General features: G+C 39.9%; 2 protein-coding genes across 9 annotated transcripts; one reads left to right on the forward strand and one right to left on the reverse strand.

Annotated features, from left to right (window-relative positions):
• Positions 1-176: 176 nt before the first annotated feature.
• On the reverse strand, positions 177-19,595 carry EAF1 (ELL associated factor 1). The gene is made up of 6 exons (XM_084281788.1): positions 19,418-19,595; positions 15,851-15,945; positions 12,453-12,589; positions 9,727-9,893; positions 3,882-4,112; positions 177-1,896 (listed from the first exon to the last, which is right to left on the reverse strand). Exons 1-6 carry the CDS (start codon positions 19,518-19,520, stop codon positions 1,850-1,852), a joined length of 780 nt encoding a protein of 259 aa, XP_084137914.1. The 5' UTR covers positions 19,521-19,595; the 3' UTR covers positions 177-1,849.
• Positions 18,909-27,893, forward strand: METTL6 (methyltransferase 6, tRNA N3-cytidine). 8 transcript variants are annotated; one of them, XM_084281783.1, is made up of 7 exons: positions 18,969-19,026; positions 20,429-20,605; positions 21,014-21,398; positions 22,066-22,200; positions 23,191-23,361; positions 24,953-25,094; positions 27,404-27,893. In XM_084281783.1, exons 3-7 carry the CDS (start codon positions 21,117-21,119, stop codon positions 27,550-27,552), a joined length of 879 nt encoding a protein of 292 aa, XP_084137909.1. In that variant the 5' UTR covers positions 18,969-19,026; positions 20,429-20,605; positions 21,014-21,116; the 3' UTR covers positions 27,553-27,893. The 8 variants fall into 8 exon arrangements, with proteins under 8 accessions (XP_084137910.1, XP_084137911.1, XP_084137909.1 ...); XM_084281782.1 differs by lacking the exon at positions 18,969-19,026 and adding an exon at positions 19,617-19,763 and having other exon boundaries at positions 20,341-20,605; XM_084281780.1 differs by lacking the exon at positions 18,969-19,026 and adding an exon at positions 19,782-20,232 and having other exon boundaries at positions 20,337-20,605.
• Positions 27,894-27,911: the final 18 nt, after the last annotated feature.

Consider the following 27,911-nt stretch of genomic DNA (forward strand, 5'->3'; position numbering starts at 1 on the left):
GGAAGTCAGGAGCAGTAATAGCATTAATTAGGCCGCCAACTACCATGCACATGTCCTGCACCGAAGTGTAAAATCCCAGAGTGGTACAAGCTTGTCAGAGCACAGCACTTTTACTCTCAGAGAAGGAACGGGGAAAAAAACAACACAACAACAAAAAAAAACACAAGAGAGATCAATTGTGGTTTTACATCAAGTATATTTCGTAATTGTATGTTAAAATATGTACCCACATCATAAAACACTTTAAAAAAAGAAGTATTTTTAAATGTATGTACAATAATGCAAAAATATGCCTAAATATGTATCGAATGCAAAAAAAATAAACCATTTAATAAAATCTCCCTTCCAATGTCCCCCTGCTCTTCAATACCTTAAAAAAAACGAAAGTTTCCCATTTCTTTTCCTCATTAAAGAAACAGGAGTTAAAACACAAATGATCAGACGGACAAAAGCAGTGCAAAGCAGACACGTAAGAATGGAGAGGCATCCAATTCAGCTTCACGTTCCCCCGGATTACACCACAACTGTGGCGTCACTTGGCCTATGTTACTAAATTTGGGCTTAAAAAGTCAGCCTTGTGTTCAACCTTAAGAGGCTACCCGTGGCACTCATTTTCCATTGGAGCAAAAAAATAAGTTAATGATAATCCAGCTAAGCACCCTTTAAACCCCCTTAAACAGGGGTGAATTTCATCGTAGGCAAATATTTCTTGTTCTGTGTAATCCTGCCAAGCACGGAGATCACATCCAACAAACGATACGGACTAAAGTCTACCTGGACAACTGTGGTGGGAGAGAGACTTCTGCCGTTACACAGTTGCTTAGGCATCTCTTCTTTCTGCATCCTCTAGGAAACTGCAAACACGGCTGTGGTCCTACAATTTCGTTAAGTCCAATATCTTGCATTTGTGACCTTGCAATTTCACGAGCAAAACAGGCTCCTATGTATTTCTGAAGATGTAGGTCTGAAGGTCTGGATTAAATGAGATGCTTCAGTTGCATGAGAAAATGCTGATTTGGTTCCTGTTTGGTGTGTTCAGGTGAGTGATGTAGATCCTTTATCTTACTGGAGCAACTGCCCTCAGAGTGCAGTTGGCCCGTACATGAAATACAGCTCTTCTTTGAAAAAGCAATCTGAAGGGGCTTCAGTATTGCTCCCCATACAAAAGATGGCAGGAATTGAAGCTCTGTTTAAAAAAACTGCTTATAAGGCACTGGTGCAGCAAGGTTTGTGATAAACATGGTTTTGTGATTTCTCCTTTCCAACTGTTTAAAAGCATGTCCATTAAATCAATCATAAATAGCAATAAAAACACATTAGAAAAGTCCCAAATCAAATAAATCAACTTAGTGTTGAAACATAATTTATAACAGTCCCACTTCAGTGCACACTCTAGCTCCTGAATTCTTACCATTATTTTCTTAAATCTCACTGTTGACTCATGCTCACCCTATATACAACCCCCTCGCCCCCCTCCCCTATCCCTGAAGACACACTGGGCTGATTATCTTCTGAATATCTTCTACAGACAAGAAATTTTTAGATGACATGATGAAGTTACACATTAAAAGCTTACAGATGATGAACAGACCGGAACATAGCGCCATATATTGGCTTACCTATTGTACATAGCTATTTAAAGCTTTTAAAGAATAAGAATATGGACAAAATATACACTTGATTCACAAAGTAAAACAGCCCTCGACATCCAATATTTTGCAGGGTTATACATTCCTTCTACTCAAATTCCACACGTGGAACTGTTCCTGTGCCAGATCCTCTTGTAAGCAATTTGATCACTTCAAGGTAAATTAGTTCTTCCATGTATAAAACAGCAAAAGCTCAGCCTCTAGTCATCGCTGTCGCTCCCAGACTCGCTCAACTGCAAGTCATTTCCTTTGGAAAACAAGAAAACAACAAAACACAAGGCGCAGGTAGGCGTTAATTCGCATTTCACTGCAGTGAAACCAAAGAACAGTCAACATGTATGCTGGAAGATTTAAGTAAGAACACAAGAACTGAACGCTAGCATCACCTCAGTCTAATGGAATTGCTCTCCGTGCCCAAGAGCACCAAGAGCTGCATCATGGCCTGATCCAGGCCAGACGGAGCCTCCTTGGCTCCACAGCCACCAAGGCTGCTCCCCACGGGAGGGCAGAGCTCCCCTCACTAGCAGCTGCAGGAGGAGTTCACAGCCTCCACCCGGCCAAGCTCCTGTGCATGGCTCCAGGACGAGGCACTGGGGAATTCCCTGGCTTTCTCGACCCAATTAAAATAGATTTTGTTGCTGTTGTTGTTTTAAGGAGGATTGGGCAGCCAAGGCAAGGCCTCCGTGTGTCAATAAGGCAGCAGGAATGTTAAAGCTGTTGTAACTCAAGGCTGCTGGCTGAACTGAGCTGACACAGGGTGTGAAGGTGAAGGAAGGCCAGGGGCACCCCACCAAAGTGCAGAGAGGACTGGATGTGGAGCAAACCTCCAGTCTCAGAGCCCATCCTGCAGAGCATCTGTGATTTGGGGACAAAGAGGAGGTAAAAGGGTGCAATAATCATGTTTGTTTGCTGGTAATCAAACGTTGCACCTTGAGTGCTCTCCCCTGACCCTGCCTCAAACACAGGTCCTCGGCAAAGCAGGTATGCAGCAGCTATGCCTTGGATTTCTTAATCTCCTTTCCCCTCTTGGGGAAATGTGGTTTAGGGTTACCAGTGACTTGAATACTCAAGGTCAGGCAGAAACCACTGCCTGAAAAGAGAAGTAGCTACCTCAACAGCTCCCACATTCTCCTGGGGTCAAAGGCTTCTTGAAATTTAGTGACCTATGCAGTATTGTAGTCATGGCCAAAAGAAGCAAGGTAGGGGCAGCTCACACTCAGAAACAGGGACATAAAAGAGTCCTACTGACACTGCTGAACTTTGTAATTCACCCCAGGGTCTCCTCTAGCATACAGTACTGACAGAAACACTGACTGGCCTCTCCAGTTTTCCAGCAGGCCTTTTCAGTATTGTCTATATAACATCTAACTTGTCTTCTTGAAGCTGGAAACCCTGTATTTATCTGCATTTAAACTCCACCAGTTCACTGTGCGTGGATGCCAAGAGATGTACTCAGAAATGCCTCAGGAGGAATTAAGAACAATTTATGATAACTAAGCTCTAGTTTCATGTAAATGCACTGAACCTGATCTAGCAGAAGGGAAGAGCAACACAGATGTATACCATCTGCCCAGAGAGAGTCCAATATGACAGAAATACTTTTTAAATGATGGAGTGAGTTTGTAGTGATTCAGTGCCTTCAAACATTAGAGCTGTGATGTTTTTAAGTGAGTATTTGGCAAACATTCAAAATATCCAAATTGTGGTATTCATGAAAACACAACTGAAACCAGCACAGTATAGAGCAAATCCTCTGACAAAGCAACACTGCTAATAGCAAAAACAAAGAGACCGTGCATTTGTGATCACAGGACAGCCTTGTGTCATTCACAATTCTCCACAGGCCTTTCACTGACACATGTGGCAATCCCACTATTTATACCTAATCTGTGTTTTCACACTAAAGTGGTTCCCATCCTCCAGTGCCCCATATCCCCTGCACTGATGCTCTGCTACCCACTCTTTCCAGCTGGAGGCCTGAATCAAGGCTCAGCATGGCCGATGGGGCCATCACATTGGTGCCCACGGGCTCTAGACCAGACTGAAGCAATCTCCACACCTTCAGATAGGTCTCAGCCTTCTGTTCAAAAAATCTGTCCACATATTTCAGCCAGCGCACCTCCCTGGGACTACTGTTCAACCAGCTGTACTTCACGGAGGTCGCTTAACATGCTAAGAAAATGAGTGCTCTCAAGCAGCTTCAGCAGTGATAGGATGCAAGGATTTACTTACGGAGCGTGTTCATGAGCTGATTGCTTCCTTGTGGCCTGCTGGTGCCGTTAGCAACAGCATTCCTGTTGTTATACTGCTGGTGAGGTGGCTGGGAAGGGGAAACATGTGCTGGCTCTTCCCCCTCACTGCTGGAGCTTTCATCTTCGCTCCCTGATGAGCTTTCTGAATCCGATGAGCTGCTTCCACTGCTGCTGCTCATCTGCTCGATAATTTCAACCTCTGCTCTCAGCTCTGAAAGAAAAGGACATTCATCTGGTTGAAACCATGAATAGGGCCCCACGGAATCTGGGCAAAGAATGTGAAAATGCAAGGGTTTTCTTGAGCATAATTTATCACATTAAAATACCTCACATGAAAGAGAGAGTCAGGAAGGAAAAACAAGAAATTATGACAACTTTTCAACCTAATTGTTGCAGCTGAATTTAAAGAGCAGCAAAGATAGTATTATAAACATCTTCACTTACTATCTATACACTTTACACTCATGAAAGTGCTTTCTGCTTCATTATTTTCCACAAGTTGTATGCTCTACATACAAAGTAAATAAATTTTCTTATCAAATTTTACAGGCCAACAGCAAGCCCTTCTTTTATTAAAAACAAAACAAAACAAACAAACTTTTAAACATGCAGGAATTTAAATTCTGTTAGACATCACTGACATCTAGGCTTTTGGAAAATGCAATGAGAGAGAGAGGCCACAACGGGAACTGCCTTAAGATAATGTATGAAACTGCTCCAGCACAAAGGCACACAACTCACTCTAATCAAACCTGAGAAACAGATAAACAACACCAGATAAACTCTGCAGTGCAGCAGATGAGAATACATGAGAATATTCACATGTTGGACTAGTAACAGTACCCTAACCTGCTACAGAGCTCACAAGTAGCCAGGAAAAACAGACTATTCTGAAACTGGGAAGTCATTCAAGTCAGCCACACCTCACTTTAGGGTTGCCAGTGCAGAGAAATAGGGGAATACCATGACAGCCTCATCGGCAAGAGGTGATGCTGGCTGAACAGCCAGTTACCAAACAGTCATTAAGATAAGTCACCCCAAACCAATCCACATCGTTAAACTTGTCATCATTACAAGTGTCCTAAATACTATTAGAAGACATTTTTTGTATCCACCCAAAAAGTCAAGTATCTAATGACTCAGTTCGCCTAGGCAGGTTTCCAAGAGGGAACCATATCCACACGCATGCCATACAAAGTACGAGAAACACTCAAAACGTAGCCAGCCCATCGTTGTGGTTGTAGCTCTAAATCCACGTTGTGAGAACTCACAGCCCAAAGAGACAAGAATGAAAGAAGTGAGAGACAACACATGTACTATCATCTCTACCCAACAAATGGGGAACTGATACCAGGCAAAACTCACCTTCGATCAAGCTTGTGAGTTATTCAGAGTTGCCAATTTTAAACCTCCAACTTTTCAATTTCAAAGTTCAGAGCTCAATTTCAAATGTTATAGTTATATTGAATTAGAGGCATATTGAAAAAGAACAACCATGTGACTAACTCTGGCTGGGTATTTAGGGATAGTGGGGCTGTTGCCCCAACTTAACTTCCTGAAGCTAGATCCCTGACTACAGCACCTGTGTTTTTTGTGCTTTATTAGTATGCCAAGCAAAGCTTACTCTTTCATCTCTTAAGACATAAGAGACTACTGGAAGAGGGATGAAGAATATATGATTAGGCCAACAGAAGATACAATTTTGTACTGTAATGCCTTTCTCCCTCTGTCCCTCCCAACACAGCCTTGCAGGCCTTAAAAAATCCATTTCATGGCTGGAATCTGATACACATACAAATGAGCACTTGTAAGTCACTGCTCTCAGCCTAACCATAGCTAAGATTTCAAATTATAAACGTTCTCTGAGTTCAGGACTAAGAAAGTCACAGAAGAAAATGGGGAAAAAGTAGCTCTTTCCCTTGTAATATATATATACACAAGGGTGTTGTCCATGACAGTGGTTAGGGATGAAAACTCAGTTCTGACACCATTTTCTAATCAACTTTCACCTCACAGAGGCTGTTCCTTCGCTTCCTTTCAGGTGTCTTGTCTCTTAAACCATCGAGTCTAGAATTGTGAATGTCTAATCTATGGGCAGATGAGAAAAATATAATTGTTTCCACAAGTGTTACGGTGGCTGCTGCATCATTGAAAGTTTCAGGCACAATTCCAGCAGGACCACTAAGAAAGTTTGTTCAAATCCCTCGTGTCACCCTGCCAAAGACACGACATTGTTGTTAAGCCAACAATGACATCAAAGCCTTACAGAAAGAACACATCTACTTTAAAGCTGTCAGATTTTGCATTTCCAATTTGCCTGTTACACTTAGTGCAGTTACAGGTATTGAAGCCTTGGCTAAATGCTTTCTTGTGGTGCCTCCAATTAAAATAGTTGTGAGTGTATATGCACGTACATATACCCTAAGCTGAACAATGAAAAAGTCACATCACTTTTTGCTCCACAACATCAAACACCTTGTTGATGAACCTTTAAGGCTTAAAAGATGACAAGAGTGAGGATGTGCCATAGTTTGAAGAAAGCTTTTCATACAGTATGTTTTTGTATATTTACTTTAAATGAGTCTACATAATCTGAAAAGCCTGACATTGCCACGGGAACCTTAACTTTTGCATATTTCATGATAGCACTGTAGGCTTTCTTTCAGGAAAAGAAAACAGCTTACTGTCTTATACTGGCAGTCCGTGCAGTTTTAGAATAAGAAAAAAATTCAAGGTCATAAATCTCACATAGAAACACAAAACAGCCTTTCTCAACAGGGCTCTTTTTTCTATGTATTTTGTATCAAATGTCCTAATCTCTTTCAGTAATCATGGCTAAGTGTTCTTGCCTCCTCTCTTGACTCCAAAAGGCTATGTGGGATTTTTAACTGAAGTCCTAACCTTGGGCTGCAAGAACACCAAGGGCTTTTGGAAATAAAGTCACTCAGCTTTATGAAGAATGAGGCTGTACATTCATAGCAGAATAATCACTGTTAATAATGGTATGCAGGGTGGATAGAAATCAACTCGATACTGGCATTTTGAGTATGCAGAGATGGCAGCTAGAAGATGCAGTATTTTACAGTGAAGTGCAAATTTGATTGAGAAGTCCTTGAGAGACAAATACAGTTCTGTGGAATAATACTTCCAGGACTACAGCTGCATTTTAAATAAACAAGATCTGCTCAGATTTTTAAGCACTGAATTTATAGTTTCCAAACCAGAAATACATTTTGGTGTTGTTTCAGGTACCACACACTTAAATTACGTCAATGTTATTAAAAACATTTCTCTTGTGGTCAAGTATATCTGATAAATGCCAGTAATTTCATGAACATAAATGACTGTATTGTGGTGTGTGTGTGTCTAAACATTCACTGCTTAATGAAACTTTATCATATGCAGCCAAGTATTTGAACAAACAAGCTCTTACCCTCTCTGTTGTTGCCTTCAAGCAGGAGGACAATATAAGAGCTTGCACAGGAAAAGACTCTGCTAGTGTGGGACCCTGGAGACAGCCTCCCAAAGGTCTCCTGCACAGAGGAAAGTACTGGCTCAACTCCCACGTGCTCTGCTTCTCTCCTCAGGCACTGCTGTTTGGACAGCTGTGTAATGGGATGGATGAGAGGACTGACCTACCTGGAAGTTCATTTCCCAGCTCATCGGTAAGGGGAGCTGTGGGAACGCACAGCTGAGTGTAGTGGAGGTAAGCAAAAGCCTGCACTGAGGTTTGCTAAAAACCATTGTTAAACATCACAAGGGCTATGCATCTTACCACACCCTTGAGTAGGGCATACTGGGAACAAAAAGAGTGCCATAGTGCCACAGAGATGCTTTTAACCACCTCCTCTGAGGACTGTAAGTTCTGTGCTGTGTCCATTGAAGAAACAACAGAGAATTTCAGCTATGTGTTTATTTATTTTTAATAGAAAGGAGCTAATTCATCCAAAAGGAAGACCACTGCTTGATTGGAAAGAATATAGTCTTCACTCCTGCTAGTTTTCCTTTAATGTGCATCTTTATGGCCAAAGATTTTCAAGTTCTGAAGAGACTATCTCACAGCTTTTACATTTAAGTTTTATTATTTTCATTGTACAATAGTGCCATTTTAGTTCTACCTTTCCCAAATAGTTTCTCACGACATAAATTGTTTAGTAATGCTGACACTGTGGATAATCAATGATTATTTTCAAGGGTACCAAAAGCTTGAGGATTGCTTAGAATTGAGGAGTGCTTAAAAAGTTAAAAATAATACATACCATAAGCAGAAAGAAAACTGCCTGGGTATTTTTGCTTTCTTCCTTTTTGGACCTTGAAGAACTCTCTATGATATGCCAACTCAACATCCTATTTTTAGTATGAGTCAGGTGTTGTTTGGCTTGATTTTGGAAACCAAACTCTACAGGTTATTTGTTTGGAAGTATTTCCCAATAAAAAAACAATAATGTGGAAAAAAAAAATCACTAGATTAGTTTTAAATAATGTGACTTATTATTTTAGACCACTAGAAAATGGTCATTGTAGAACAGACGTTGCACCAGACAAATATAGAAATTCTGTTGTGACAACATGACCTCTATAAATTGCTGTAAGTATGTGAAAGAGTGCCCAAATGGTTAAGTAGCTTATTATACATCATAAGTAAAGACATTTAAAATTCACAACTGACTGAATTCTTAAGTTGATATATAACCTGATATCTTTCTCCTTACCTATTGCACAGAAAATAAAAATGGCAATGCAGCTAAGGGAACTGTAGCTAACAAAGTCTCTGACTTCGATTCTGTCTGCTGACCAGATCCAGGTACTGCAAATACTACTGCTGTGAAAGCGTGAGACCTGTCAGCACCTATACAGACACACAGACAGCTTAGCTGTAAAAGCGTCACCCAGTGATTACCAAGAACTGAAAACAAAACAAAAACAACATCAAAACCTCCTAAGCTCTTACCATAGGCTAGGAAATGAATATAGGTTAAGTCTGCAGGCAAAAATAGCTCTATGGGACAAGGGAAGAGACCCAGAAAGAAAATACTAGACAGAAAGAACAATCTTGAAAAAAAATAATTCTGTCTGATGCCAGACAAGAAATCCAAGAGAACCAAATAAAAATTAAAATTTAAGATTATCCCTATTTTGACTGTATTAACCATGGCAAAACCAGGTACCACACCAGCAGGAAAGGAAGGACTTGGGCCAAGAAAGTGAGCCCTGCCCACAGCGCAGCACTGAAGCAAAGCATTGCTTGAGCAGGAGACAAAGTTGGGCCAATAATCTCTTGAAATTCTTCAAGGCTCTTAAGGACAATTAAATGGCAGGTGTGATAAAAGCCAAAGAGGAGTGGTTGTGGTAATGGAAGCTGTGCAGTTGTTTTCTCTCTCATCCCTCCCCTATTAACACTGCTTGGCATGACACAGACTCCAGGTCTCCGATGAGATCGTGGATCAGCGTTTGTTGTTGTTACCTAAGACACCCTTTCAGCCTCTTAGCATTCAGCTGCCCTAGCTTCTACCTTTTGAATCCACACCTATTGTCTTCTTCTCAGAACAGAGAAATAGTTTAGAAGAGAGAAAATAACCTGGAAGGAAGAAGCTCTCTCCTGCCAGAGAAGATTGCAGCATAAATGCCTATGCTGGCAGAAGAGAATAAATAATTCATTAAGATACCTTAAAATGAGATATAAAGACAACAAACCAGCTGCCAAGTACCAGCTTTGAATCCCTGTATGTTCTAATGTGTTTGTATAAATTCTAAGCCATAGTTTTTATTAAAAAAAGAAGAAAGGAAGCCGACCAAAACCCAGGAAACTACAAACCCTTCTTTACCTCTCTTAATGTCATCCAGTTGAGGCTCAGGTGAAGGGTTATCTTTCAAAGGAGAAGTTTTAGGTCCAGTTGCTGGCTTGGTTGGGGCTCTGAACTGTGAAGGAGGTTGAGAGGCTCGGGCAGATTGTTGTTCTATTCGGGCTTGGATCTTACTGCTACCCTCTGCTCTGAAACAAGAACCAGAGACATTCAGCAGGGCTGTGCAACCGTGTTCAGCTTTTTCAGTATCCTCGTGCTAATGCATGATGTGTGACTTCCTTTTGAACATTGCTTTATAAAGCTGAACAGTGATTGACAGGTTTCTGTATGCAAAACATGCTCTCAACAGCAAATCTGCATACTGCATCCTTACAAAAAATATTTTCAAACCCAGATGTTTTTCAGTGTTGCCAAACTCACTAGCTGAAGAACAATGAAGGCTTTAATTTAGCAATTAATAGTTGTATTGTTAAAAAACAATTAGCAACCTATATATAAAAAAAATCCACTCAAAACAAAATCCTGCTTAAAACTATCCTAGCAAAAGGAACTATTTTCTCACTTGCAATTGTACAGTCTCAAACTGAACTCTCTTAGAGGTCAACCTGACTGGAGCAATCAGTTTGCAAGCATTTGCTCCATTTTTCATTCACTTGCAAGTGAATAGAAGTGATAAAAAAAACAGTTTAAGATATTTCCTTAGTGGAAAATCTTCCACAGAATAATGTCTAGCCTAGCTGTTCAATCCAACTCAAGTGCTTCTTCATTTTTCTGAATCAATGATGTGATTCAGATTGTAGAACAGTCAATTATCCTTTCAAGAAAAACAAAACAAAATGCATTCAGGTTCCTCTATGATACACCATAATGAGGTTTAAAGTATGTAGTGTATTTGTCATAAAGCCTTTGGGAATATGTCTGTACATAGCATAGTACAGAACCAGCTGGACATTAAGAGCTCAGTTCTGCTTCTAGGATGGTCCCAGATCAGTAATATGACATTTTGTGCCTGTGAGCTAATCCCACCAAGAAAAAAAGTTAAACTAGCCTATGTGGAACTTCTTGGACTTCAGCTAAACCACTACTGGTTACCTGAGCTAGTACATTTAGTGTTAACTAAGGCATCTCTCAGGATTCTGTGATTCTTTCTCCATGCCACATTGAATGATAGATGCAACCTCAAAAAACAGAGCCACCTCTCACTCATCATTGAAATGCTGCCTTTAGATACCACATTACTACACTTTACATTAGTCATTTACAGTAGAAGTGGAGATCTGGGGATATACTGTCTCCTGTGAAAGATAAAAAGATAAAAGCAAAAGATTGTTTCCAGTATTAATCATGCTCTTGGAACTACAGAAGCCTTTATGTAGAAAAAGTGCAATTACTTCCCTGGGAATGTAATCAGGATGTTAACACTAATAACTCTGCTCCCACAGGGTGTCCACAGGTCGTTAAAGATCAAAGTAGCCATGAAAAAATGCCACTTCTGAGCTAGAATACCGAACAGATTAAAAAAAAAATAACCATTTCTCAAAACACGAGTCTCCAATTTTTTTCTACCCTACCTCTGCTTAAGAAAAGTTGAAATACTTTAAACCTTGACAGAGCCAAAACTCAATGGATCCTAAACACCCCATTGAGCCCAAGTTCTCCTTGCATTTCTGTGCTTCTTTCTGACTTAAGCTTCACCCAGACAAAGCCAGCAGAACTTAAATTGTTGGCATTCCACATCTCATTTATAATGTGCTCAGATCCACTGGACAAGATGCCTTGCCTCTGAATGCCACATGGATGAGTTTTCACATCAGTGACTCAGAGTGTTACAACCCATTTACCTTTAATTCAAGGTGGTTTTTGGCAAACTTCCAGCCAACTCTTGACAACCTGCAACCCACGTTTCTATTAGTTTTAGCAGCTAAAAGCTCAACACTGCAGTAAACATTTTTTTTTTTTTTAATGTATCATACTCGTAAAATTGTTTAAGAGCTTCTTCTTTGTGAGACATTTGAATAACCGCTTTCTCTTTAGATTTAAAAAACCTGTGGCTCAGTGGTGCTGGAAGAACGTGGTGCAGAAGCTTCAGGCAGCTGCAAAACAGCAAGATTACTAAAAATGTTTTGACTGCTCACTTTGTAGCGTTTGTGCAGTGAAGTCAGAATACTGGGTCAGAAAGGATTTCTGGCCTCAGCAATTCCAGGCAAAACCTCACAAACATAATTCCCTCAGTTTTCTTTTCCTCTCCTCAACTGGAGGCTTTGGACTTTTGCTCTGCTCTGTATAGCATTGATCCAAAATGATGATGAGTGTTTCTTACACCTTAATAGCATATTATTAAAGCACCATGACTCCCACAGGAAGCTGTAGGGAACAAACCTATAAAGTCCAACAATCCTTTTGACAGCCTAACATTTCCATCTTCTATTTCAACTAACCAGAGATTCCTGAAACACATCCCATCTTTCAGCCAGCTTCCAAACCTCCAAATCATCAGAGGTGTTTCATTGCAAACTATAATTACGTCCTTTCAGCAGCTGAGAATTTACAAATTCTTTACTCTTGGATTCACATTCCCAATAGCTATTTGCATTTCTGGCAAGATAACGGCCATGTAGAGTTGATAAAGTTTAGTAAGCAAACATAACTACAAAATAAAAGAAAACGGGGTTCATGTTTGAAAGACGGACTGAGCAGAAATCCAGCAAAAATTTGTCCTCTTAACTTAGCCCTGTCACCAGCTTTACCTTGTTTTCTTGACTTGAATGCTGCTACTAAGTTTTTCCAGTACATATTCCCCAGTGTCATGATTGATAATAAGCACACAGTCCTTCTGATACGGCCTTTTATTTCCTTTAAACACAGTCCTTGGAGGAGTTGAACCCTGGTATCAAAGAAAGAGCACATATTTATTTGGTTATATTCCCCTGTCCACAAGTTTATAAACACTAAAACAAATGTATGCACATACTCTTCTAATTAGGAGACTAAGTAGCTAATATTTAGTTCTTTCAGAAAATATTCATTCATGAAAAGGGAAAAATACAGTTAACACAGCAGAAACAGACATTTTCTCACATCAATATTGGTGCCTTTCATCATTTTAAGTGTCTCTGCAGTGACAAAACATCTTCTCCTTAGTTGCCATTACTTACAGTTCTCCTTCCCAAAATGGCAATATAGCTGAATTTGCATAGCTGATTCTGACGAATGTCAGAAATTTCTGCCCAAGAAATCTTGGGTTTGGATAAGAAATAAAATTCTAATTACTCTTGTAGCAGAACTACTGCCTAAAAAAATATGTGGTCAACTGAAAAATAATTTAAAATGCTTCGCATTTATTCTATGAGGTGAAAAAAAAGACAATATTTAAGAAGACAAGTTTTACAAGCAACTTCACAAACTATGTAAGAACAGCTGCCTTCTTCAAACTCAGATTCGCACGTAGAAGCTGAGCAATTACACAAAAATGTTTTTTCAAAAACAAATGGGGTATCTGACTCCTTCCAGAAAGTCCTCAAGTCCACACAACACTGCATAGAGCCGTATAAATCTAACGGCTTAGACCGAGAGGCAATAAAGACAAATTCATGTGGTCCTCTACATTGTCTAACAGATATTGCTGAGGTTAAGCTACACTGTAGTTTATTCACACAAAGGCAGGCTCATACACCTGGTTTTGGGGTTACAGGAGGCAGATTCAGTAATGGTCTACCTGCACACGGCAGCACGGACACGCATCTGACCGTATCAAAACCGGACATGTTGCTCTACAAAACGTACTGAAATAAGTTCTCAGCTTTGAGCCCTTCTCAAATTTCTCTGTAACGTAATGCTATTCTACAAAAGAAATTTTAAAAAATGTTTCTTCATATGCTTCTTCATACACGCAGCAGGAAAGCAACTGAAATCAGGGACAAGAGGAATACATTTTATTCAGAGTAGCAGAACAAACAAATTTTATCTACTCAGAATGAAATCCCTGTTCTCAATACTGCTAATAAGTAGAATATGTTTTACTCTGAAATGGCTTCAGAATAGTCAGGGCAAACTATTTGAATTCCCAACAAAGAAAGCGTAAGATATACAGATGCGATTCAGAAAACATCAGTCTCATGAAAGTCTAGTCTTCAAAGGCATTTTACATTTTTATCATTCCTACATTTAAGAGAGGAAAACAACATTTAAGAGAATAAAAAGCAAGCTGAAAGTCAAAGCCAGCTCCCTGTTGACAAGTAAGTCAGGAAACATAAAACACAAATTTAATGAAAAATGATCAAAGTTTGTTGGCCATCATTCTGATGCCTAGAGGCCTCTTAACTCAGAAAAGACTGCAATTTTGGCTAAAAAATAAGCAGAAATGGAAGTCCTACCTAAACAAATTAATAGTCCCATCCATTACTTAAAATTAAATATTTAGTTTATGTTAGTGCCTAAACAACGCTGGTTACGGATTCTGATGATTACAGGACAGAAGGCGGCAGATGGAACAGGTGACATTTAACCAGGTTTGTTAAAACAGATTTAACCCTTCAAGTATAGTTTCTTTTTAGAACAAACAAATCCTTCATTTCCCCAACTCAGACTGTTTATCAAATGCAAAAGCCACGAGTAGAAATAGTGTTTCAAGTTACCCAAGTGGCAAGGGACACGAAAACATCTCCACTGAACAAATCATCAAACAGAGATATCCACAGGGATCAGGCAATTTCAAAAAAACAAACAAAAACAAAACAAAACAAAACAAAACAAACAAACAAAAAAAAACAAGCCAGAATCTGAATCTTGCTTGTTGTTATGGAGCTCAGAAGCAAACTGGGCTACAAGAAATTTAAATTTGGTAAACCTTGTAAGGATGAAGTGGCCCCAGAACTTTTCACTCTGCTTCGTCATACCCAGTGTTTCCCAGCTCTTTCTGCTGAACATACACACCACTTCCATGGAACAACATACACCCAGGGGCTGCACTTAGTGCAGCTAGCTCTTACCCCTCTGGAGCACAGCACAGGCTGACAGCCACTCATTCTCATGGGAAGACAAACAAATTAAACTTGTCGGTAGAGAGATTTGGAAAGGGATGTTACAAGCGATGTTGTTCACCACAAAAGATGAATGAACAACACAGTTCCCAGTCAAAGATGAATGGCATTGCTATTAAACATTGTTGCCTGCTCCCTAATAGCACTACTGAGCTCTTCACTTCTATAGCCAAACAAAAGCACACAACCTTCTGCTGCACTAAACGTGACCAAAGCCATATAAAAAACAGGAGCAGGGGAAGCAGGTTAAAGCCTCATTCAGTGGGAATTACCACAGAACCATCACCTGTCAATTAAAAACACCAACATGCTAGAAAAAACACCACCACGAGGATCTGACACATGGCTTCCAAACTGCTGGGTGCTCCCCTGCAACCACCAAACCTATCTGCATCTGTGCACGCTGGTTTATTGGCTTGACATGTAGCATTAGCTTCAGCTAATAAACAAATCCGGTTCCAGCATGTAAGCACTTTCTTTTGTTTTGGGAAGGCAGCCACCAAGCCCTCAATTACAAAACAACTGCATCTATAAAGAGTTTTAGCACTTGTTTTATTGCTGTTTGACCATCATCCTCACGCTATAGATCTTTATGGCATAATTTGAGGAGGAAGCGGATGGGAAACCACTTCATTGTCACTCAGTAGAAAATTCCCTCTCGCTTCCATTGATAAAGCTCAAGGCAGGGAATGGTCTGTGCTATCTGTACACGTTATTGCAATAAGCAAGCTCACGGGCCTACCCATGGCTTCTGAATATCACATGTTGACTAAACCCGAAGTTATTCTGCCTTTATTCTTTAAGCTGAAGCACTAAAAGGGACGGAAACCACCCTAGAGCTTCAGCTAGTAGGCAAAGTCTTCTCGTTAATCAAGTAATAACAGCAGGAAGGAATCAAAACAAATGCTCAAACTGGAACCTTACAAATAAAACCCTTAACAAAGAGTCAATAGTATAGTCCTTCCCCCACGTACTATGCTGCCAGTCTGGCTGCTCAAATACTGAGCCCACCTGTTTTTACAAAGAAAGAGAAAAAGAACATGTACAGTAGAAGATCTATGTTGCAAAGTTCTTCAAGTAAACAGGGAAACATGTAGCACACTTACTGGAATATGTGGCAAAGTGATGGTTACATCGTCTCCTTTACCAACTCGGAGCTCCCCTTCACAAGATGTATCGATCGAGGCCGGCTTAAAATCATCTAAAGAGGAAAATAATGGTGATTATGTTTCCAAGAGTCTTGAAGCCGTCAGAATGCTGCCCCGTAAAAAGTCACTGCACATTCACTGTGATTACAGGGAATGCTAAAATACACGGTAGTTTACAGCAAGGGTGTAATAACGCACCGGTACAAAGCGTCTGTGCTCAGAGCCCCAGCCACGTGATGATACCAGACTCTACATTTGCTTTTTAAAATGAGCCAGTTTCTAGACAGTGTCTGGAAGACCAAAAGAAGGCTTCTCCAAAGCCCAGGCTTTTGGTGACCTGACACACAGGTGCAAAACTGTGCCAAGCATCCCAAAGGGGTAACAACTTCGAGACCCAGGGCTCTGGGTGGCTCCTGCCAGTTTCAAACCTGAGGACTGCATCTGTGGCAAAGATTAATTTAGTGAAATCAGTTCATTTAGCCTCACTGATATTTCTGACTACTAACAGGCATCTTGCCTTCATAACACCTCCTTAAGATTAGAGGAGACCTCGGAGGAGCTCCACACAAGGCCAAAGCTGCTGTGGATGGAGAGCATGACTAAGTTGAGAGAGTTAAAGCTCTAAATTAGCCCTAGTCTCAAAAAAATTGCTGCACTGTAGAGAATGCCGTGTCCCCCAAATAATGGGCTTCTGTTTAGTATATTTATTTGAACCAAGAACATTTTTACTTAAGTATGTTTAACTTCAGTATGTTCCCCTCAATAATTCTGACATGCTGATGAGCCGTAAAAAAAAAAAAAAGTAACATTTTGACAGGATTTAGACAAAGTGAAATAAGATTATATATTTTATATATATATATAAAATATATATATATATTTATTATATATATTTATATATATATATTTATTATATATAATATAATAAATTATATATTATATATTATTATATTATATATAATAATATAATATTATATTATTATATAATATAATATTATATTATTATATAATATAATATTATTAAATAATATAATATTATATATTATATTATATATATATTATATATATAATATATAATAAATATATATATATATAAATATATATATATTTATTATATATAATAAAAATATATATATATATATATATATATAAAAAACTCTAGCATCTCTGGATATGAAGCAGTGCAACTATGGTCACCACCAAGACAATTAATTGCTGCATTAGTTAAGACATTCGTATCTCAGAAAAAAAAAAAAAAAATGTAATTCCACAATGAAAAGCATATTTGCAGGAAAAAAAAAAACAGCTTGTAAAAAATTCTCATTAAGGGGATGTTAATGTCTAATTGAGTTTTACTTTGACAGCACAACAAGCAGAATTGGCCACACTTGACTTAATCCTCATGCCTTAACTGCCAGACCAAATCACATCCCTCATTTTCATCTGCTCAGTCTATTTCTAGCTATTGTCACCCACCTATTTTATGTGCAAGCTTGCTAAACAAAACAAACCAGCTGTAGAAGAGTAAGTGGCATTGCCAAAAAGGGGATCTAGAGTTTCAGCAGAGCAGTCACTAAATGAAAAAGCTCATCGTGTCACGCTTCTTTCTTAGGTATCAGTAAAACAATGTTGCATATTTGCTAAGAGCAACTAATTGCTTTCATTTTAGAAAGCTTATTAGGTGTGCATGGCTAATTTTGTTGAGATGGAGCACACATTTCTATCCAAATGTAATCACAACCCTTTTTTCCAAAAGTCAAATGGTTTCAGATGTTTTCCAATGGTAACCCAGTTTTTCAGCATGGAATGTCATAAACATTACAGAAAATAATAAAGCATTTTAAGAAGGCACAGACAAATTTAGCCTGCAAAATCCTCTTACTGTAGTTTGCGTGAAGAGGATTACAGGAATAATATTGCACTTAGATCCCAGATAAATCATTCCAGATCAATGTCTAGAAAAATAAAGTTTTAACCAGAAAATCAAGAGAGATCTCACTTGAGTGTCACTCACTGAAAACACACCTCACAAAAAATTCTTTGCAATAAAACTGCCCTCTTTCACTTGTAGTCTGGAGTGCCTTGGCTTTGCAACCCCTTAAGGACTTGATCAGAACTTGAAAGCACTGTCAATACTAGAAATACACTGGATTTCTATCTGGATACAGCTTGGGTTTAATTCAGAAAGTACCAGACTGCAACCTCATTTATCTGATGGTCAGGCTATTTGAAAACTAAATTATAAATGAAGATTTGCTAGCGTGTTAGTGCTGGCTAGAAGCCTTCCGTATTAGGCATAAACAGTTAAATACACCATACATATAGCATGGTATCCCTTAACATGCTGTAATTATGCATATCAGAGGGGTGAACCACACAAATTTAGGTGTTGATGCATTAGATGGAGGCTCACTGTTTAGGGAAATAGCTTTGCTTCAAACACTGATCATCTTCTCGAATAACAGCTTGATCTAGAAAGTTTCTCTTCCAAGTCTCACTCAGATGAATGATCTCACTGGAACTACATACTCACATTGCATGGAAACAGGCCATGACACTGTGCCTAGGATCACACATCATACAACAAAATATCCTATTACCGACTGTACAAGTTTCCCACCTTAACACAAGAATACTGAAATATGACTTTGGTATTGTTTTCACATACTGCTGGTGATTAACTACTTATTTTAAATGCTGAACTCATTTAGGGGAAGAAAATAGTGATTTCTTGCCCACAAAATTCAAGTACAGAAACATTGTGAGCTCCCCTTCAGAACCATTTCCTAATATGAAATAAAACGCACCCATTGCTAGGACTGAAAATGCACCCATTGCTAGGAATGAGCAGCTGGTATGATACCTGGTGTCTGAAAAGAAAACACCAACAAAACCAGATGATTATTCCCAAACTCTCTTACTGCTTAAGACCTTGCCTCATGCTTCGTCTCTCCCCTTCAGCATCACCAGGCATGTGGCAATACTGTGTGGCTCTGAGTCATTTCTCCTCGCTTTCCTGGAAAGTGCCTTAGTATCTAGATCGCTAGGAGGTCGCAGGGTTACGCATTGCCTTGGCAGGAGCACAACCCCTGGATTTCAAACTGTGGCTGCTGATGAGCCTGGATCCTCTGGAGGTGCTCCTGCCAGGCAGGATGGGGAAGGGAAGGGAAGGGAAGGGAAGGGAAGGGAAGGGAAGGGAAGGGAAGGGAAGGGAAGGGAAGGGAAGGGAAGGGAAGGGAAGGGAAGGGAAGGGAAGGGAAGGGAAGGGAAGGGAAGGGAAGGGAAGGGAAGGGAAGGGAAGGGAAGGGAAGGGAAGGGAAGGGAAGGGAAGGGAAGGGAAGGGAAGGGAAGGGAAGGGAAGGGAAGGGAAGGGAAGGGAAGGGAAGGGAAGGGAAGGGAAGGGAAGGGAAGGGAAGGGAAGGGAAGGGAAGGGAAGGGAAGGGAAGGGAAGGGAAGGGAAGGGAAGGGAAGGGAAGGGAAGGGAAGGGAAGGGAAGGGAAGGGAAGGGAAGGGAGCGGCGCTCACAGCGGATGGTGTGGAAGGAGGCCTTGGGCCGGCGCTCGAAGCTCTCTCCCAGCTGCAGCGGGTGCTCCTCCTTGTCCAGCAGCGGGTTCGCCGAGCCGTTCATGGCCCCGCCGCTCTCCTCCCTTCCTCTCCTCCGCCCCGCTGCGTGCGCCGCCGCCCCGCGCCCTTCCGGGCTCCCGGTGCAGCCGGGAAAGCGCTCCGGGGCGGCGGCGCCGGCGGCCGAGGGGGAGCGGGGCCTGCAGGGGCGGCCCCCGCAGCTCCCCGCCCTCGGCAGGCAGACAGGGAGAGAGGGACGAGGAGGGACGAGGAGGGGCAGCCGGGGTGGCTGCGGCTTTCCCCGCATGGGGTGCGCGGAGATCGGGTCCCCCCCCCCCCGGGGATGCGCGCAGGGCAGGCTGCAGGGGGCTGGGGGTGCAGGGGACGGGTCGGTGAGCAGGGAGACCGGCTGGGCTTGGTTTGCAGCTCGATCTGTGAAGCATGGACCTTGAGCCTTTTTAGCATGCCGGGTAGATAGTGGGAGCTTTGCTGGTTAGAGTTATTTTTGGGGGTGTACCCGCGAAGAGCCCCTCTCTGCAACCTTCTCCTTCTGGAGCAGGGGATGTGCTCTGACACCCGGGAACACGGGCAGCACTTTGACAGTTCTCTATCTCACTAGCACATCTGTATTTGATGGCTTTGTTTGCAGCATTGTTTGTATCATTTATGGTAACGCATCTAAACGAAGTACTGTTGTTTTTTTTTTCCTCATTTCCATTTTTTTCCCATTTCCACTCTTTCCTCGTTTCCATTTTTTTCCCATTTCCAATTTTCCATTGGTAAGTTGAAGTACTGTTTTTACTTTATTTTTTTCTTTTATTTATTCTTTTTATTTTTTATTTTTTATTTTTATTTATTTATTTTTTTTTTTTTTTATGGCAAGGCAGAGGTCAGAACTACTTAACATCAGCCAGAAGATTTGGATCCCAGCCTTTGAAGAGCTCTTTTCATTGGTCCATTTTTCTTAACCCATAGAAAAAAAAAAAAAACACCTGCGATTGTCCAAACGGGTGCGGATCCTCAGGAAGAGGCAGGGGAAGGAGTGCTGACAAGGGCTGGCCACCGGCCTTGCCACCGTGCAGGTTTTGCTCTGTTGCCCAAGTGACGCGGTGTTACGAGTGCTGATGGTTTAACCAGTGTTTTCTCTCTGAGGTGAGAACAGGAAGGAGAAATGCTGACACAAGTACAGCAGCTTGTTTTACCAATCTAGTGGCACTCCATGTCATCTGGTTTTCGGTTACTGTTTTTTTTCTGAGGTGTTGCTAACTGGAGTTCACAAGAAACAAAGCCCTTCCTCTCCTTTTAAAGTCATTTTAATGAAAGAAGTTTAGATCTGCCACATCTTTCTCTTTTTCTTTTTTTTATACTATGCAGAAAGTAGACCAGCAGACTATCTTCTTTAACTTTGAAATCATTGTGATTGCTGTTAGTTTGGGTGGAATATTGAAATTACAAGAAGTCAGGTGGTTTTGCAGTCCATCATGTTTGAGATACCACCATAAAACCCAAATAAGTGCACGCTGTAACTCTTCCTCCTTTTTTTTTTTTTTCTGCTTCTAGATCCTTGGTTATTTTACCCAAGTTAAGTGATGGAAATAGATGTTAAAGAAATGAAAATCACCCTTGGGTCTTTGCTATTCATATCTGTGTGAAAGATTCAAGGATGCTCCATGAAAACACATCAGCTGATTCCTTAGACACAGTAACAACAGGTACAGAAGATGGGGCTTTCCAAAGAAAAGGCCATAGTACAAGAATCCTTAGCCCAGAAGAGGTTGAGAGACTGGCAAAAGATCAGGTTTTGGTGTCTGAATTCAAGCAACTGAAACTGGAAAAAGAGGCACAGAAGAATTGGGATCTGTTTTACAAAAGAAACAGCACCAACTTCTTTAAAGACAGACATTGGACAACCAGAGAGTTTGAAGAGTTAAAAGCATGTCGGGAGGTGAGCCCTGTACACTTTCTCTGTAAGAGACAGATCGATTGTTTTCAAATGATTTAATAATACTTCTAATTAAGCCCTTAAGGCAGGAGCTCTCACACATTAAGTGTGCAGTGACCTGCATAGCCTCTCTTCATATCAAAGATACCTTCTCAGAATCAGGTGCATCAGGTCAGTTTAAAGTTGACCCATGTGGATACTAAGAATGGAATCTAGAACACAGAGAGTCTATTTAGGACACATGTCTATTTGGTAATACAATGTTTAAAGCTGCAAGTTGGAGCACTTCGGAACACAGCTTTAAAGAAGAGCACCCAGAATTACAGGCTAATTGCAAAACATCATTAAGGGGAATAGTCAGATGCATCTGTTGTTCTTTATTATCTGAATGAGACATGACAGAAATGGTACAGCAATCTGTTTAGTCATCTACCCCTTAAGTAAGCAATTAAGAAACATTAATACATTCTAAAAGGCTTTGTAATTTTGCAAAAATCAGGATTCTTCTTCTGTAGTGTCAAGATTATCCAATGGATGGCTACTTCAGCTTCTGAATCAATGGTAATTAAACTTGATTATAGCTTTTAATATCCTGATTGAACAGTGACTCTGCTGGTATTATGAGGAAAACAAAAATGATGTGCTTTGTTTTGGATTTCTTCCTCCCCAGTTTGCAGATCAGAAACTGACCATTCTGGAAGCTGGCTGTGGGGTTGGGAACTGCTTGTTTCCACTCTTGGAAGAAGACCTGAACATTTTTGTGTATGCCTGTGATTTCTCTCCCAGAGCTGTGGAGTATGTGAAGGTTGGTGTAATGTTTGGAACCTCTTGTAGAGTGTCCTTAGAAGCTTATAAAATTACAAATGACTGGAGTGACAGATTTCTCTTGCCTTTCTTTATGTATGAAGAGTAGACTAGATTTCCCAAAAAATTTAGATTGATCTGTTTCATAGAATCATGGAATGATTAAGGTTGGAAAAGACCTCCAAGATCATCTGGTCCAAGCATCCTCCTACCACCAATGTCACCCATTAAGCCACATCCCTAAGACCAAACTTTCCTTAAACACCCCCAGGGATGGTGACTCCGCCACCTCCCTGGGCAACCCATTCCAATCTTAACCACTCTATCTGACAAGAAATTTCTCCTGATTTCCAACCTGAACCTACCCTGAATGACCAGTAATAAAGTCCTAAGTCTGGTGTGAACAGGCAAACAAAGGCTGTGCATCCCCAGAGGCGGAGGAGAGTCTGGCGAGTGATTTTGACCCTTAGTTAAACTTCCCCAAATGGATAAGGCCAGGCACCTCTGAGCACTCCATGGCCACAGAAGAGCTGCTGTGGGAGGCAGTCAGTGGCAGGGCCCCCATCAGCTGCCTTTGCCCCCCAGCCTGACCAGCACGGCCCTGCAGAGTGCCCCCATACCCGGGCACCACAGCCCCCTCGCGAGCACAAATGCCATCAGCTATCCCTAGGGCTGTCATGAAAGCCTTCTTTTAAGGGTATTTCTATATTTTTTAAAAATAGAAGCAGCAGTAAAAGAGAAATGGTATGTTTTCTGAATTGTCATAACACACATTCCTTCTCGACTTCCTGAGAACAGTCTCTTCTAGAAGTTGTAGTTTCACTTGCAGTATGCAGCAATGAATTTCATGTTGTATTTGTCACTTAGTGGATGTTTATGTTCTTTTGCCACCATCTTTTGTGTTGTTCTACTAATTTTTTTTTTTAACTTTTTTTTGAAGTAACAAATGCTGCTAATTTTAAGTGAAAGCATGCTCTTTTCATTCTCCCAGAAAAATTCCTTATACAGCACTGAAAGATGCAAAGTGTTCCAGTGTGATCTTACCAAAGATGACCTTCTAGAAAATATACCAGCAGATTCAGTGGATGTTGTCACTCTTATATTTGTTCTTTCTGCCATTCATCCTGACAAAATGCATCTTGTCTTGAAGAACATTTACAAGGTAAGTATTTTAACATCTTATTTTACAGCCTTTAAAGAACTTACATGCTGTTTATCTTGAAAGTACAATTCTATTCTGTGAAAATAGCCCCACTTGTAATGGTGATTTGTAATTAACATTGTATTCATGGAAGGTATTTAGTTATTTTGCCTTGTAAAAGGGCTAAACTATGTTTTGCAACGTTTTTTCTTCTCATGGTACTGTGAAGTGGTTTGAATTCTAATCTAATGTATGTTATGAACACAAGAAAATGGTATCTCGAAGCTGGGACTTGGGCTTCAGGGTTGTATGATACAAATAATGTTTATGGATTGCTGAAATGTCTGTGTTGATAAGATACAGATGACAGCGAACCATAATTGACTTCCAGAAGATACAGTGACTTGCAGTTGGAACATTATTGTTATTATTAAACACGCTTGACCTGTGGTCATTCAGAAATGGCATGCTCAGAGATTAACGTTAATCTAGAGAGATTTAGCTCTCTGGACTGCCTTTGTTGGTTGATGGGCTAGGATAGGCCCTCACAGAGGGCAGTTTCAGAACAATCACAATTCAAATGTTTTAATTTCTCTGAGGTGAGCTTGAGTTATATATTGACTGCAGAGGGACATAGCCAACTTATTTTTTTATGTGTGTATATTTTTTTTATGTTATCAGATGTCCTGTTCATTTTATCATCAGTAGTTTGAAAAAGGAATGTTAGATTTTTTTTTTTCATGCAACTCCAAACATTTTCTAAAGGTGGGATTGGTTCATAGCTCACGTACATGAAAAGGATAATTATTGTTTCTTTGTGGAGATATCTGGCTCATTTGTAGGTTTCTGCACAAAGTTGCAAGTGGTAAATATTCCTACAGCTGGCATTTGTTGAGGTAGGAAAGTTGCATGCATCAAAAGTCTAAAGTCAGAATGGCTAATGGCTGTGTATTTCTAAATACTGAACTCTTCATAGCTTGATTCCTTTATTGAAGAGCTATTAAAAAACAAACCAAAACAAAACAAAAAAACAATCTCACCTGCAAACCATTTTCCTGAAATTGTTCCTTTTTTATTTCTTACTATATTGCAATACCATTTCCCTGAAATTGTTCCTTTTTTATTTCTTATTATGTTGCAACTTTTTTTCCTTCTCACATTGAAAACATGTTATTGTATTCTAAATTTTATTTGGCAACGTTGTGTGCTAGACTGTATGCTAGTCAGCAAAGAAAATGCCCTGTTATGACTTCACTGTTATTGTTGAAGTGTACATTTATTTCTTTGCTTTTGAAGAGCGTTGCAAAAAGCTCATTTAGCTGATCAGCATCCAAACAGGTATCTTAAAATACTTCATACCCCAGCGTTCATGGGGAAAAAATAATTTTGTGAGAGCTAACAATCCAGTTTTTATATAACATTTTTGTTGCACAGGGAATGAATTCAAAATATATATTGCTTGTGTATTTAACACGTTAGGATACCTTGACTTAGTTATGTGTGTGTCTATATGTGTAAATAAACATATATATGTATGTTAGATACATACATATATATATATATATAGCTAAATCAATCTGTCTTATTAAAGCATGTATGTATTACATGACAGGTATTAAAACCAGGCAAGTGTGTCCTGTTCAGAGACTACGGACTGTACGATCATGCAATGCTCAGGTTTAAATCTGGCAGCAAACTTGGAGAAAACTTCTATGTTAGACAAGATGGGACAAGAGCGTATTTTTTTACTGAAGGTAAGACATATTGTAGAGTGTTTTCTTTTCTCTTAATCATGTCTACAGTGCTGAGAAGTTTGTGCAGACATCCTGTTGAGATAGCTGTGGTCACTCTGCCCTCTGTTTCTTCATAAAAATGATGCAAAAAGCGTTTCCATTTGATACTGTATTTAAACAGTCTTTTTGTTCTGTCATTGCTCTGAATGCTTTAGGAAGAGTAGTAGTTGTTGCAGTTTACTGGTGGGTAAATGGAAGCACAGAGACATGAAGGAATTTGCTTAGACTCTCAAAATGAATTGAGATTATAGCTCGCCTCCTAACTCACAATTCTCATGCTAAAATTTACTGAACTGTTACTTCCCCGTATCAAATATAGGGCATTGTGTCATAAGAGCTGTGTGTTTATTTCTCTGGGCTCTTTGTTCTTTTAGTCTAAAGCAAAATACAGCCACTGAAGAGACCGATTTGAAACCAAGCAAATGTTGTTCATATTTTATGACATAATGGATTACCTAATTGCTTCTGATATATAAAAACCATTGATCATGTCTGGGCTCTTTCTATTCTTTATGGGACAATGATGAAATCTAAGATAATGCAGGCTGTTCTCCAGCTTCATTGAAGCATTTCTAGAACTATTATTTACTGAGTGATTTTTAGTTCTACTTAAACAATTATCTCTTAAAAGAGGATGGATGCTAAAGGGACCAAATTAAAAAGAAAACGACCTATCAGTGGAATTTTAAAACTCATTCTTATTATGTGTTAGGATTTGTTTCTGAATGAGAAATTCCTTGCTAGTGTGAATGTGTGCTTTGGGGGAAGAATTATGGTAGGGAGGGGAGAAGAGGAAGGAAGGAAGAAGAAAGAGAACTGATCTGTTAGCAATTGTTTTGCCTTGGGCTGGTCTGTGGTTCTCTCATGGATCACTTCTGCTCCTGCTTCTAATCCTTTATGATCTCATTCATCTCACTGATTTTCATATACATTTTGCTTAATGCCTGAGAATTCTTTGGTCACAGGGAATGTGACTCCATCATTCTTGCACAGTTTGGAACCAGTGCTTTTTTCTTTTATTTAGCAGAGGCGCTACGCTGGTACACCAGCTAATTACTGCATGGGATGATTTGAATGATGCCCATTTGCAACATATCTGGCCTCAGATAATGCCACTGGTCTTCCATGGCAGCGAATCCATTCTTCCACTGTTTGAAATAATCTTAAATTTCTGGAGGAGTGTGTGATTGTAATTCTGTTTCATGAAGAAATTGAACGTGTCCTATAATGAGATTTCAATTGATGCACAATTAACAGCTGTTTATTTTTATTTCGTTGATGTGGATCTCCCATTTTAAACTCACACTGTTTACAGCCAGTTCACATGCTTTCATGATGGGTTTAAGTTGATAAAATCCTGCATTACTGCCAAAGTGGGTGTTCTCCTTTTCCCCCTCAACACACCATGTCTTCTAGTGCTGGGCTGCCTATGCCTACCTGATCAGCCATTTCATCACACTCCTCCACCTGTGTACTGAAAAAATGGGTGTGCTTTTATTTTCTACAAAGTAGCACAAGTTTAGCATGGCTTAAATCTCTTTGGAATCATGCCTGAAATAAACGAAACAAGCTGTGGGAAAGGAAGGGTAATGAATTACAGTTAACACGACAAGTCAATAGTATGGGCAGCCCTCTCTGCTGCTTAGGTCACCTTGTTTGTGAGGCAATTCTGCCTTTCCAAATGAAGATATGCTTTGAGTGAGATTCTTTTGTTTATGAGAAATACTTTCAGTGCAACCTAGTGGAGGCTTGGTACCACCAAACCCACTTTGCCATTTTGTTCCTCTTTCTATGGAGCAATGGCGTGTGAAGGTCTGGTAACCTTGGGTGATATTCTTTCTCAAGCAGGGATGCATTTGTAAGGCTGGATCACCCCTGGAATATTTGGAGTAGGTGATGTATTCAGCTAGTGAAGGCCAGCTGCACAAAGCAAAAATATACTCCTGTTGGTCACAGGGAGAATGAGGAGGCACAATAAAAAATAACAGATGTGGCAAGTTTTGGAAACTAAACTGGGTTTAGTTCCTTTCCTGAGCTTACATCCCACTTTTGCAAGCTGTTTTGCTTAAGTAGATGTTTCCAGAGGAGTCCTGTATTGATTTTATTCAGTACAAGTGCAGCAGTCTGCTTGCAGAGAACAGCTTGAAATCCCAAGGCACGTGTGATCTTTCATGCTCTAACACATAAGAACATATGCTTATATAAATGCTGAGTAGTGTTTTAAAAGTTGCTTAAACAGGGTTTTTAATCTTTTTTTTTTTGTCTTTTAGAGTTCTTGTCTCAGCTCTTCAAGTCTGAGGGATATGAGCAAGTGGTCAATGAATACGTGCACCGAGAAACTGTGAATAGGAAAGAAGACTTGCGTGTTCCAAGAGTTTTTCTTCAAAGCAAATTTCAAAAGCCTTTCAGTAAGACATAAGTTCTTGCTGATTAGCAATAGCGTTGCCAATAGCATGTAGTTTTTCCTTGTACTTGCTCATCTGTTTGGTAAACCAGAAGTGACTCCATCCAGTAACTCTTGGTGGATTTTGCCCTCAGATACGAAATACGGATGTTAATTCTAATTAAAATTTAAGAGGTTTTGCAAAGCAGGACCCGGCTGAGTATCTGCATCTTGTTTTTAAAGTAAAACCTATGCAGCATTGTTGGAGGATCAGGTAAAACAGACTAAATATTTTTTAACTTTAAGCTCTAGTTTTCATTATTTACTGGTATAATTGTTCTTATTTCCATTTTTATTAAAAACAATTTTAAAATAAATATCATTTGTTTCCTATA

The sequence above is a fragment of the Netta rufina genome (assembly GCF_964035555.1).
Source record: "Netta rufina genome assembly, chromosome: 2".
NCBI lineage: Eukaryota > Metazoa > Chordata > Aves > Anseriformes > Anatidae > Netta > Netta rufina.

Bases quoted from the DNA above. Each gene is read 5' to 3' on its own strand.
- EAF1 (XM_084281788.1), bottom strand. From the start codon at position 19,520: ATGAACGGCTCGGCGAACCCGCTGCTGGACAAGGAGGAGCACCCGCTG. The intron at 15,946-19,417 runs GTGAGCGCCGCT...TTTCCTCTTTAG, and splicing joins CTCCTTCCACACCATCCGCT to ATGATTTTAAGCCGGCCTCG. The intron at 12,590-15,850 runs GTAAGTGTGCTA...CTTTGATACCAG, and splicing joins TCACTTTGCCACATATTCCA to GGTTCAACTCCTCCAAGGAC.
- METTL6 (XM_084281784.1), top strand. From the start codon at position 21,117: ATGCTCCATGAAAACACATCAGCTGATTCCTTAGACACAGTAACAACA. The intron at 21,399-22,065 runs GTGAGCCCTGTA...CTTCCTCCCCAG, and splicing joins AGTTAAAAGCATGTCGGGAG to TTTGCAGATCAGAAACTGAC. The intron at 25,095-27,403 runs GTAAGACATATT...TTTGTCTTTTAG, and splicing joins AGCGTATTTTTTTACTGAAG to AGTTCTTGTCTCAGCTCTTC.